This window comes from Melopsittacus undulatus, chromosome 1, assembly GCF_012275295.1.
Source record: "Melopsittacus undulatus isolate bMelUnd1 chromosome 1, bMelUnd1.mat.Z, whole genome shotgun sequence".
NCBI lineage: Eukaryota > Metazoa > Chordata > Aves > Psittaciformes > Psittaculidae > Melopsittacus > Melopsittacus undulatus.
The window spans coordinates 143,872,493-143,884,906 of record NC_047527.1 but is presented as its reverse complement, the minus strand read 5'-3'; the positions used below and the strand labels follow the sequence as shown (position 1 = coordinate 143,884,906).

The 12,414-nt window shown below is 38.6% G+C and overlaps 1 protein-coding gene across 1 annotated transcript in view; it reads right to left on the bottom strand.

The window, feature by feature from the left end:
- Positions 1 to 9,286, bottom strand: part of POU6F2 (POU class 6 homeobox 2) — a 297,021-nt gene extending 287,735 nt beyond the window's left edge. Inside the window, exon 1 of the mRNA XM_013128511.3 lies at positions 9,182 to 9,286. Coding sequence (XP_012983965.3) covers positions 9,182 to 9,286 — 105 coding nt within the window. The remainder of the gene's footprint in view (positions 1 to 9,181) is intronic.
- Positions 9,287 to 12,414: the final 3,128 nt, after the last annotated feature.

Genomic DNA, 12,414 nt, shown 5'->3' with positions numbered 1-12,414 from the left:
AAATTCTTTAGAGTCCCTAGTTAGGGGACAACCCTCATTTCTCCTCTTGCTAAGAATCCAGCATGAACTTCAAAAAAATAAACAGAAACCAGTATATTCAGGGGAATAAACTCCAGCCTTCAGCATTTTCTTGCTCTTGTTTGACTATTCAAAATCCAGACCTTATTTTCCAAACACCTACTTATGAGTCCATTGCTCACCTCTCCAAGACTTCAGATGTAGCCTCCAGGTTTTTGCCTACAGACACACACCCCACCCCACCCCGAATCCTACTCTCCAGGATTAAGTGAAGGGAGTTGAGGAACTGGCTTATTTTTTATAGCTGTACATGTCCATATCCCATTAAGGCCAATTGAGATCCAAGCCTTTTGTATTGCATAGTCTAATTCACAATGCAGTGCTCATGTGAGCTTCCCAGATAAATCTGTGGGGTTACCTGTGGATGTGCTTAAATGGTTTCATGATCACCCTCCAAATAAGCAACAGCACTGAAACAAACAAACAAAAGGATAACTGTGTTCAGAGCCACTGCAAACCCTCACATTGCTGTTTTACAGCACTCCAGTTTGTCCTCTGTCAGGCTTTGAAGTTGTGAGCTTTGCTCACCAACTTGCACACACAGGTTTTCTTGCCTACTTTGGTGGGGAGCTGGAGCAGGTGGTGAATACCGCATCCAGGCTTCCGGAAAAATCTTCTTATCTTTCTTTATTTCCCACCACAGGCATTACAACGCACAAACCATCACTTCTGCCTACTGTTCAACCAGCATCTTGTCAAATCTGGCTGCAAGATTAAGCTTCCCCAATTCCGAATTCAATATTGCAACCCTAAGGATATAAGAACCAAGCTGGAACATTCTGTTTTTTGGGGTTGTTTTTTCCCTCTTAATGGCCAAAATTGTTTCAGCTCCGAGATCACAGTTTACCCTGACTATAATGATAAATCATCATGACTGACACTAAGTGAAATGAGTTTGATGTTCTCTGCTTTATTCTTCCACATTAGAAGACACTTTTACATTGCCACAACTCTCAACCTTTCCTTCAAAAGAGGGGGAGCTTCTTGTTTGCAGACATTATTTCTGCTTTGTATAAGCCATTTGAAGAACAGGAAGCACATTTTGTACACAGAAAGGGATGAGCACAGTGAAGGGAAGGTAAGACCTACGGCCAGGAATCCTGCAATAGCTGTTTGTTTCCCAGAGCCGCTTTATCCTGCTTTATTCCAGACTATTTTATTTCACTTTAAACCGAACCTCTCCATTTTCCCTTCATTAACAATGTCTCAGGAGGGAAAAAAAAAAAAAAAACAAATGAAAGATTTCCCCTCATGTGCTTCAGAGCCTAATCCTGCCTTCAAAAAACCTGAAAACATTCAGGTCTTGCTGGAACAGAGTCCTGCCTAACAAAACCAGAGGAAAGTCCAGGACTCTGAGAGCATTCAGCACTTGGCAGCATCTGGTTCAAGTACCAACAGCTACAGCCATTATGGTAGTACCTCCAGACTGTCAGACTTAAATATTACCAGTTATTTGTGTCTTTAGCCCTTTTTTATTTTCAAAAGTGGATTCAATAATGACCAGACACAGTTTTCTATTGTAATAAATTAAACAAATCAATGAGTACAACAATTTAGTAATTAATATTGTTGCTTTAGTCTTAGTCTATGCTGCAATTTTTACAATGATTTATTTCCCACATCCCTTCCAAAGATAATTTCTAGAGATGGGCTCAAGAGTCCACCTTTTGAAAAATAAAACCAGAATTTAAAAAAAACAAACCACAAAGAAACCCCAACCAACAACAAAACAACCCCACAGACTTTTTATTCTGGTAAAACTCCTCCATACTTCACTGCATATGAAACATGAGCAAAGCTCGAATAAAAGCCTGGTTATAGCTTCCCAACTTGGCTCACTAAGTGGAAAAACAGTCAGAGATGTAAACAGTTTAGTGAAAAGGACAAGGTGCTGATACAGAATTATTTCTCACAATATGTCTAACAGCAGCTGTTGTGTCATACTATTAACATGGATTTCACTAATCTGCTCGTAAAAACCCTGTGCTCTGTTATTTTCTATTGCTTGAAGCTCTTGTTTCCATAGCAGGGGGTGACTAAAAAAACACTTTTGTCTTTTACTGTTGCCCTTATAATATTTCCTTTTTGGAAGTGCCATTACACAGCTGGATCATGTCTTCTAAACACACGCAAGTCTGAGATCCTTGAAAATGATAGAAACTTGTAAAATAAAAATTGCTTCATGGAATCAGTGACTGAAATAGCATAAAGTTCGTTTCTAACTCTGGGGTTTTTGCTTTTGATTAGAGTCCTGTTTTTCTTTACAGTGTCCTTCCCCATCTGTGGATTCAGAGCTCTATCCTAGAGTTACCTGTAGGAACAGATCACATTTAGCAAGTAATTGAGGTAACACTCACTGGAAATATCACAGGATCAAAAGTTACTATTGCAAGTAAGATTTTGCAGCAGTGCTTATCAAATTATTGGATTTCTTTTGCAGCAAGGTGGTAAAGGGAAGCCCATCAAGACAAGACCTATCTGTTTTGACAAGAACAGCTCTCAGTTTCCTACCCTCTAAATCCCCATTCCCATGAGCAAAGAGCATTGGACAGCTGTGTGGGACACCAGAGAGCAAGATTCATTTGTGAAGCTCTCATCTCTGAAACACATTCTTCAACTGTAAGTATGTGAACCAATGTTAATGACATCAATTACCATGTGAGCAGATGGAAGACTGCATAATAGTGTACCAGACGTAGTTTTGCTGTATTACTGTAAGGCATGTACAAATTGCACCAGTCTTAGATGAAACAGGCCTATTAGTAACGACAAGATCTAATGTAAACAGTTTAAGAAAATTTATATTGTTCCCCATGGAAGAGTGGCTTGGGATAAAGACTTTTGGGTCCCAGATTCCTCCTCTTCTCTGTTTTTTTGTAAACTTGCTCCCACTCACACTTTTGAAAATGGCTCGAAATTTAGAACAGCCTCTTGATCTTCAACATTTTCTTTTGATCTAACAGTTAGATGATGCTCTCCTATGGAACAGCACTAGCAGTCAACAGAGAATCAGCAGCAAATATCAACAACTAATCTTTCTCTTTTGAAGAAACAGTCCTACATATCACAGAGGTTTCAAAGCCAATGATGAAACAAAAACCCCGAAGCTATAGTCCATTTACCTGTAGCCCTGACATCCTCAAAGAATAAAAGTGCTCAAGAGCCTTGAGTTACTATCTTTAATGCTAATAGTCAGTTCTAATTACAAAAAAGTTTGCATAGCAATTCTTTAGCTAGCACTTAAACCAGACTTTGTTATGGTTATTATCAATGACAGTTACTCAATAGGCAAGTAGAACCAGATCCTGCAAAGTGTTACTTATGTGAAGAGTCCCATTGAGTTCAGTATTGTACTATGCACCTAAAGATTCAGCAGTTGCAGACTTCTTCCAGAGGCTTAAGTGATTTGCTGACCAACTTTTAAGCACACCTTTAGGTCCTGTTAACTTTAATGAGAGATAAACATATCTCTCATTATATATTCAAAACTGAATGATCTGAGGTTCTTCCTGCCATTTTTATGTCAGAGTAAGAAGCAGCATTATGAGCAAATGCCACTGAAGAGATGTAAATCACAGAGCAAAAATAATACCTTGCCATGTCCTCATCTAATGCTGAAAACGCTATATACAATTTGTCTTCAATTGTCCTTTTATTTTCTTCCATTTGAGTCGCAGTTCAGATCAGAGAAGAAAAATAAAAGTCTTGTTAGAGCTACAGGTCAGTGTGAGATAAGAGGCTCTGTGCAGTCACTTCTATGTACTGTACATACAAAAGTGGCCCAGATTGGTATTTAGTTTATCTGTCTAGAATCTAGGAAACATAGGAGAGGTACTTGAATGTAAATGCATTGCCAAAAGATAAAAATCTACATCACAGGACGAGTGTCACTTGCCCAGCAATTTAAAGGTCATCTGACATACATCATTTTTCTTTTACAATTAGAATAACAGTGAATATACAGAGTATAAATCACAGCTTTTTAAAGATTTGACCTCCTAACTGGCCTGGCCCACAAACTAACGCATGAGACAGCAGAACAGCACAGAAGGTAAAAGAATAAAGAAAATCAATAAGAAAAAATGACTAAAGTTGTTTTTAGAGGGCTGATTTCAAGTAGAACCTGATTTTGGTGTGAAAACAAGAGAAATCTTTTTAAGCACAAATGAAAATGATAAAAATCCATTTTTTTCTGCTGTAAAAGCAAAAGTCAACAGAGAAATGCATTCTTTTGCTGGAATCCAGGCCTAGGACCAAAGAATTTACATATATTAAATTATCGAGATCCAAACTCCTCTATGACAAATATTTATACTGTGAAATATTACAGCCACATTCCTGCATCTCCTTACAATAATGATTTTTAAGGACACAGTATACTAGGAGCATATAAAAGAGTGGGTTTCTGCAGAGATGGAATGCTTCATTATCAGAGTAGCAGCTTGTTCATAAATATTAAAAAGTATGGGTTTGAAGTTTTTCAAACATGATTCTTATTGTTTACATTGTCTCTCTATTATTGAAAACAACAGTCAGTGTGTACCTGTCCATGAGTCTCTCTCACAGTCTTGAACTGCTGAAAACAACTGCTGATGACTGTAAAGGACAACAATGCCTGTGCTGGACATATACTAAGCAGAGAAAGAACAAGCAGTTTGACCTTACCTATGCAAGTAGGTAAGTTTACAGTGAAGGGTCTAATTCTTGCTAGAGAGAACAGGATTTGTCCCAAACTGTGCACAAATGGCACAATTCCGTGATGTATTGTAAAAGTAAGTCTTAAATATAGGGGTAAGATCGTTCATTTCTGTTTGCATATGGTATAGGCACTTCTGTATATTGTATTAGAGATGGCAAAGGGTATGCCAAGAGAAAGAGACATGCCTTACTACTACAAGAAGAATCCCTTAAAGACTGCTTAAGACAAATGAACATAACAGATCTGATCTTCCTTTGGTAAAAATTAAACTCATGGATATGTATTGATCTACATTACAAAACAGCGCTCACCACAGATCAAACTTCAGAAAAGTGGCCCATGTGTTACAGAAATGAATGGCTTCTCCCAAACATTTATCCCCTATATCTGTTAATCGTGGGGAAGAACACAAAACAAAATCTAAGAAAGTCACAAACTAAACAGCAGAACACGAAGACCCACCTTGGCTGCAGCAATGTATGTTTCCTAAATGGGGCTGCAGAGCAGAACTCTCTATGGGAAAGGAGTGCATGTTTACCCTTGCATAAATAGCTTTTGCTAGATGATGAGATCACATGGAGGATACCATTGAAATATAGAAAATAAACACGGTTAACATGTGGAAGGAGAACTCAAACATTGCAATAATGACTGCAAATGCCTGCTTATTTGAAGAAGAATGTTACCTAATTTACTTCCTCTCAGTTTACACAGCTCTAATTTAAGCTGCCCCCCCCTCCCCTTCCCGTTTTCCTATATTTGCAAGAACCAGTGAACACAGAAATGTGCAGCCAGCCTGGGCCCTCAGGCCGGTGGATCAAGATGGCAGGCTGGCCTGGGCTCCCCCGGGGATAGCAGAGCCAGAAGGGTGATTGGACACAGTGACCTGTCTGCATGAGATGAGACAAAAACAGGAGGGCTGTAATGCTGATGAACTAACCTGTCACTCACAAGCTCAGGTCTGGAAAAAAATAAAAAAGGGGGGGAAAAAATGGGGTAAAAATGAACAGAAAAAAAGAAGAGAAAGGTACAGTACAGATTTAGAAAGCACACAAGGGAGAGAAAATATAGCACAACTGGAATAATTACATGACACATTTAATTACCTATGCTTTTAGATGGGCTCAGAATATATAAGGAATAGGACATAAAAATCCAGCTAATAGTTTCTGTAAGTGCAAAACACAAGTAAAGAAATAACGGGTATTATGGTTCAGTGTGCAAGGAAGGATGTTACAGACTATTGCTGACAGGGATCGGGGTTTCATTCCAAACACTCCAGTTATGAATCAAAATCACAATGAGCAATGAGCTTCTAGATCTTGACATGCTAGGCAAGGAGGTTGTTCTTCAGAGTACTTGGCTGTTTTATTGCTTGCTTGGGGGAGGAAAAATCCAGAGGGAAGGTATACAAGCAATTCTGCACCTTGGAGCCAGTACACCCAGGTGCTAGGTAATGGTCAAGATTGTAGCACTCTGCCTACCACTGCTATCACCAGTGGGAGCCACTGTGGACACTGGTGCTTGGAGACAGGTGAAATATATAAAAAAGAAAATGGAAAATGCATTTAATGATGTACAAGTACTTGCTGTTGAAAATGCCTTTAAATCAGCATGCTCCTGCTATTACTTTCGTGTCATACACAGACTAGTGTTTGAACTACAAATAACTGCTAGTTTCTGATCTCCATTGGAGCAGAGATATACATGTATAGTTTGGGGTTTTAATTAGGTAAGTTCACACTCCATTAGTAGCAAACAAGCCTGAATTTTAAGCTACATCTGCAGGATTAGTCAAAACAAAATTTAATTCTCACAGCTGAAAAAAAAAAAAGGCAATTCTGAAATAAAAACCCAAATGATAAACATTTATTTCAGTTTCTGCTTTTGGAGGGTTGAAAGTTAACAAAGACTCTCCAGAACTTTTTTGAAGACAAAAGTGTCAGGAAATGAATGTTTCTTCTAAAAAAACTACAAACGCCAAATATGCAAATCTTCATTATTTATCAATCCTAAATATAGTCTGACACTGTGGAAAGATTTTACAGCATAGGGTTTGCCTTTTGATAGTTATTTTCTCTTGTCAGCTGAGTATTAGAGTCCATAGAGAAGTCTATTTCTATTTTCAGCAGTATGGTAATTACATTGATTGCTCTGTGCTTCCCAAGTTTTAACTAAACTCTTTTATTCTACAATTAGAAAACACATCATTTTTACCCGAAAGAAATATTTTTAAACTTTCTGTTCTAGCTTCACATGTAGCTAATAACAGCCAATCACTGGACAATGAATCACAACAAAAACATACTTGAAAATGCTATGGATTTATGAGCACATTTGGATGCTCAAACTTACACATATGATATATAAATAAGCACACATACAGATCTAAAAAGAAACATTTGCAACACCTGACACATTAACTAGCACTATAATAATATCCATAAATACTGCCATTAAAAACCCAAAGAAGTGAGTCACCTAAAATAGCTAAATGTGTTTTTCTTTGAAGTCGATGCCCTTTTACTGATTTTAGGAAATGAAATAAACTAACACACGATATAAACATTTTTCCAGACATGCACTGAACTTTTTTTTTTAATTGATGAAATATGGAATGTTACACACAGAAAAAAAAAACAAGCACCTACCCTTTCCAGCCTCAAAACCACTTTCTGAGAGCCAGCAGGCTTTAAACATAAAATAGCTAACTTACACTTTTTTATATGCCAAAGCAAAAGTTACTAAAAAGAGATATTACAGGCTTTGAAATTTATCAAGGTTTCAGGGTATGTTTTCTGTCAAGTGTACGTGCTGAAAATCTTGCCATTGTATCTGCCTTAGAAGCATTAAATAGATTTCTCTAAGACTGCACAAGTTTAGACAAAAGGTAATTAACCCGCTCTAAAATACATATTTTCACAGAGGGTGATACTGGCAAACATGCCCCACTTTTTCGGTAGAAGCAGCCTAATAGAAAGCTGTTAATGTTTTGGGGGATTTTTAATAAAAAATGTATCTTCTATTTTTAAAATATTTAAAGCAATAAAAGTCTGTGGTAAACATGGTATTACATATTTGACATTTTCCGCCCAGAAATGCATTACTGTGTACGATGGTATTAATAAACCATGTGCTTTGAGGGACTTCTGTGCTTTGCCATAATTTACTTGAAAACAGTGCGTAGGATGCGTATTTTTCCACCATTGTATCAACATATAGGAAACACAAATACTATGTCATCACCTCAGCAGCATGCGTTCACTACACTGGAAACATATGCAGAAAACAAAAACCCCACGAACTTTTGAGAGTTCAAAAAATACCCTTTGCCAGAGACTGATTTACAAGTCAGTGGTTAATGAGAAAGTGTTGAGCACTTAAAATTTTGTTAGAGAAAGAAAGGCAGGCACCCTCCTCTCACTCCGGCTGCATGCACAGGAAAACAGCCCTCCCTGTACAGCAGGACAGAAATAATTTCATTTCTTTCCCCACTTCAGGTTATTATTTGAAAGCTAATGAAAAGGCAATGATTCTTCTCTCTTCTGGCTAAAGCTCGAAACGGCACGGTTAACACACACACATAAAAACTACAGACTTATCAGAAATCACAAAACAGAAAGAGAAGGACTCACTGACCCATTTGGAAGACAAAGACGACAAAACGGAAAAGCTCTAAAAACCAGCTTGTGAGGCCTTTGAGAGATATTCTTCTGGCATTTCATCACAGCAGCCCCAGACCAGTTCACTTCCCTGGATACAGGGAGGGAGAACTAAATAGAGCTGTTTATTAAAGCTGTTGTGCTGGATTGCATTAGGAAGCACGAGCAGACCACCTGGACCTTTCAGATTGTGGCAGTGTTTAATTTGCAGGCTGTCCCTCTGCAGCAGCAAAGACTACTACATTTACCAAGCTCAATCACACATTATCTGGGTTAGGAGTAAAAGAAGAAAAAAAAGAAAAAGGAAAAGAGAAAAAAAAATATATAAAATCCACAGCCTGTAGTGCAGCAATACAGTCAATATAGAAATAATGAACAGCATTAGAAATAGAAAGCAACTCCCCAACAAACATAACACTTGCACTCCTCGCTTCTTCTACTTTAGCACATTTAAACAAAATACAACAGCAAATGAATAAATAGCTTGATTTGGCAAAGCTCAGACTAAATTATAACCTGGGTTTATTAGGAGAAAAGCACGGTATTTTAAGCTTAACTAGTGATTCCCTGGCCAGATTATTGTGGTTCTTTTGCCTTTCTCACTTTCAGTCCTGCACTCGCTGGTAGCTGAAGATACAGATAGAAAGATGGTACTGTAAATATGAATTATGTGAATCATATGGTTAGACCCTTGTGGAAAAAAAAAAATAAAAGGGGAGTTGAGAAATGGCTGACTCCATACCTGACCAATTACAGCTTGCATGGTCCCTGTGTCCTGCTGAGCTGAAAGATCGCAATCCATCATATGTAGTCTTTGAAAAGGAGAATGGGGGTTTCTGGCATGCATCTGTCAATCAACTTCTGCACTCACAACCATCACCAAAAGCAAGGGAAAAAAAGTCAAGCTGCTCCACCAAATAGGATGAAACAGTCATGTGACCTTCAGCACACTCACACACATACATACTTCCATAGAATGTATGAATTTTCTGCAGATATGAAATGACATTGACAAATACCCAATACCAAGTAAATAAAGTGAGACAAACAGCTACTCACCAAAGACAAAACACTTGCTGTAATCTTCAGCCTAAAGATTTAATAAACCTAAAAGGTGTTTTAAACTGAGGCTTTTCTTCTGAGCCTAAACTTTTCAGATAAGGTGATATAATTTTACACATGCAGGCAGTGGTCAGAACTTTAACCCCTTGCATCCTCCTGCAGCCTCTGACTTTTATTCCCCCCTTTGTACTTCTACTTTAGAGCCATTTGAGTGCCTGATTTTTTTTTTCTCTTTAAGTTTCTTTTGTGTCAAAATGAAGAGGCTCGTGTTGCCTTCTTTGGATGTGCACAAATTATGAGAACTTGAGAGAAGAAAATTACTAGCAGAGAAAAAAAGAAGCAAAGGCTGAGAAACCTGTGTCTGTACTCACGAGCCAAAACGTGCCTCGCTGCTTTACTCCACCACAAGTCAAATGTTTTCTTTATTGGAAATATATATATAAGTATTAGTTTATGCAAGCTGTTATGAGCACTCAAAATATAAAATATTCAGACTATGTAAATCCTACTTACGGAATCCTTTCCATTTTGAAGGTTAGCAGAGTTTTGGTTCATTCACTGCTCCACTGAACTGACATAAAATGTTGTTACTTATGAAGGCAAACATTACAATTTTTTCTAATGGAAGCAGTTTGTTTCATATATCTTCCCCTCTGAGTTAAGATTTGCAAGATTTCCTAAGACTATTTTTTCTTCTTGTCAAAATACATCAGCCACTTGTCTCCAAAACCTGAGTGTCGTGAACAACACGCTGCAGCATTGATTGCTGATACGTTATTGGCCAGTGATTGCTGAAGGGTGACATTAATGTAACCCGGTAGCACTTTAACCCTTCGAAGATCAATACAGTCTGCTGGCAATATAGTAGAATAACAGCCCGTATAATTTTAGCTGTATTACAGCTTCATATAAATATTAGGACATCTTTCTGCCCTCCTAAAATTGCATTTCTGTTACTAGTGCAAATAATTGGATTTTCAAAGACTATCAGAAGCAAAAATGCAGGGGAAAAAAAAAGCCTAGTCTCTAAGTGTAATATAATGCACCCTTTCCATTCTCAGTAAGTTTCTGGCAGTACTTTGAAGTTATTATCTCTTTTTTAAAGGTATTGACAATATTGATCTTAGCATGTGATAGCCAAAGAAATGCGAGAATATCAACAATATTCCAATTGTAGGCACAGCACTTGCCAGGCTAATATTTCCTACAGTATAATTTTAAGATCCAACATCCAGGAGTGTTTGGATTATGATGGAGTATATGTGTATGTGTATTTGTATGTGTATATGCATGTATGTACAAGAGGGAAAGAGTTTATGTTGAGGGGAGTGAGATAGGCAGGGAACAGCAAATTTACTTTGCATTCTTCCAGGTTTTATAATACTGTTTTTTCTAATTGTTAAGAAAAAGGTTAAGGAAATTTCGGAACATGCTTCAAATATCAGAAATAAGAAAAGAATTCACAATCATGCACAGGGACCCAGAAGTGCTCCTAGGCCAATGAGGTATTTTTGCTTAAAAAGTTTTTTCAAATCAAGGACTTGCAGAGAGATAGACAATATTAACACTGAAATGTTGCCTCTGGGATGAGGAAGGACTGCTTAAAAGGGTGCTTTTAACATCTGCTCTGCATTTCACTTATAAATGTACTTGAAATGCACCATTTGTGCTGAAATCTTATCTGCTTCTTACTCATGAAAGAAAATACACTGAACTAATACATTGGGCTGCCTTTTGGTCAGCTGAGGATTTGCTGCGGTCTCATCCCTCAGGACGATTCTATGGAAAAACCAGGCAATGTTGTGAAGGCCATAATCAACATCCATATCATCACAAGCAATCCAAAATATAACTGGTAAATGGGGGAGGGAGGGGGAGGGAGTAGAGGAGATTGCCTTGGCTGCCTCCAGGAAAGCAGACACACTGTAGGCAAATACAAATACTGGTCTCAAAGTGAGATTATATGCTGCCTCTCTTTCTTACAACAATTAACCTACACTTCCAGGAAATGCCAATATACTCTGTAAAACATGAAACCATTCCTTCAACTAATGCCTCTGCCTAAGTCCTGGCATCACTGTTAACCTGAGTAGCTCTAAGAGTGTCCTCTGATACCTCTGGAGCAACCCTTACCTCTGTGGAGCTGGAGGCCTTTTCCCTCAGCTAAATCTAACTGGTCCTATGGAGGCTGCACAGCTGGTCCCTGGACACCATATCAGATTCACTTACTCACCCTTTGGGCCTTCCACCAGACATCTGCCAAAGGTGTCAGTCCAATACTGTCTTTACTCACTGTGAGGACTTCTCTCCCCTACCCACTTCCAAACATCCCCTTGCTTTGCAGCTCAGAAGGTGATTCAGCTCTCCTGTCAGCAGCCCAAAAGTTGAGCAAGTGAGGTAGCTCCTAATCTGCCACAGGGCAGGCTGGGGTGGAGAGCAGGGTGCAAAGGGGAACTCGGCTGGCCAGGTTCATTCTAACACTGCCAACTTGAGGAAAACTGCTGAAGGACAAAATGAAAAATAGTGCTTCCCAACCAGCCGTGCTGCATCTCTAGCAGAGACCTTCTGGTCTCCTTTAAAACTTCTTTATCCATGTCTTTTCCACAGCATACCCGAGAGGAAAATGGTTACGGAGCTACAGCAATATACAGCAGCTAAGCCTTCCTATATGTCACTATAGCACTCAGCACAAAGGCCTCAGTTGGCATTGTTGTACCTAAACTTATTGAGAGGGGGGCTATGATCAAGGCTTACACACAGAGGAGGCTCTGTTGCACTTCATCAGGGAGAGTGTAAATTCAAAGGCAGACAAACCTGTGTTTTTAGAGATGCACTGGATCTCCGGTATCCAGGAAAAGTGGCAGTCTGCAGGGACCCTGAATGCTTTCTCCCTTTCTGTTTCTTTCTCTGATC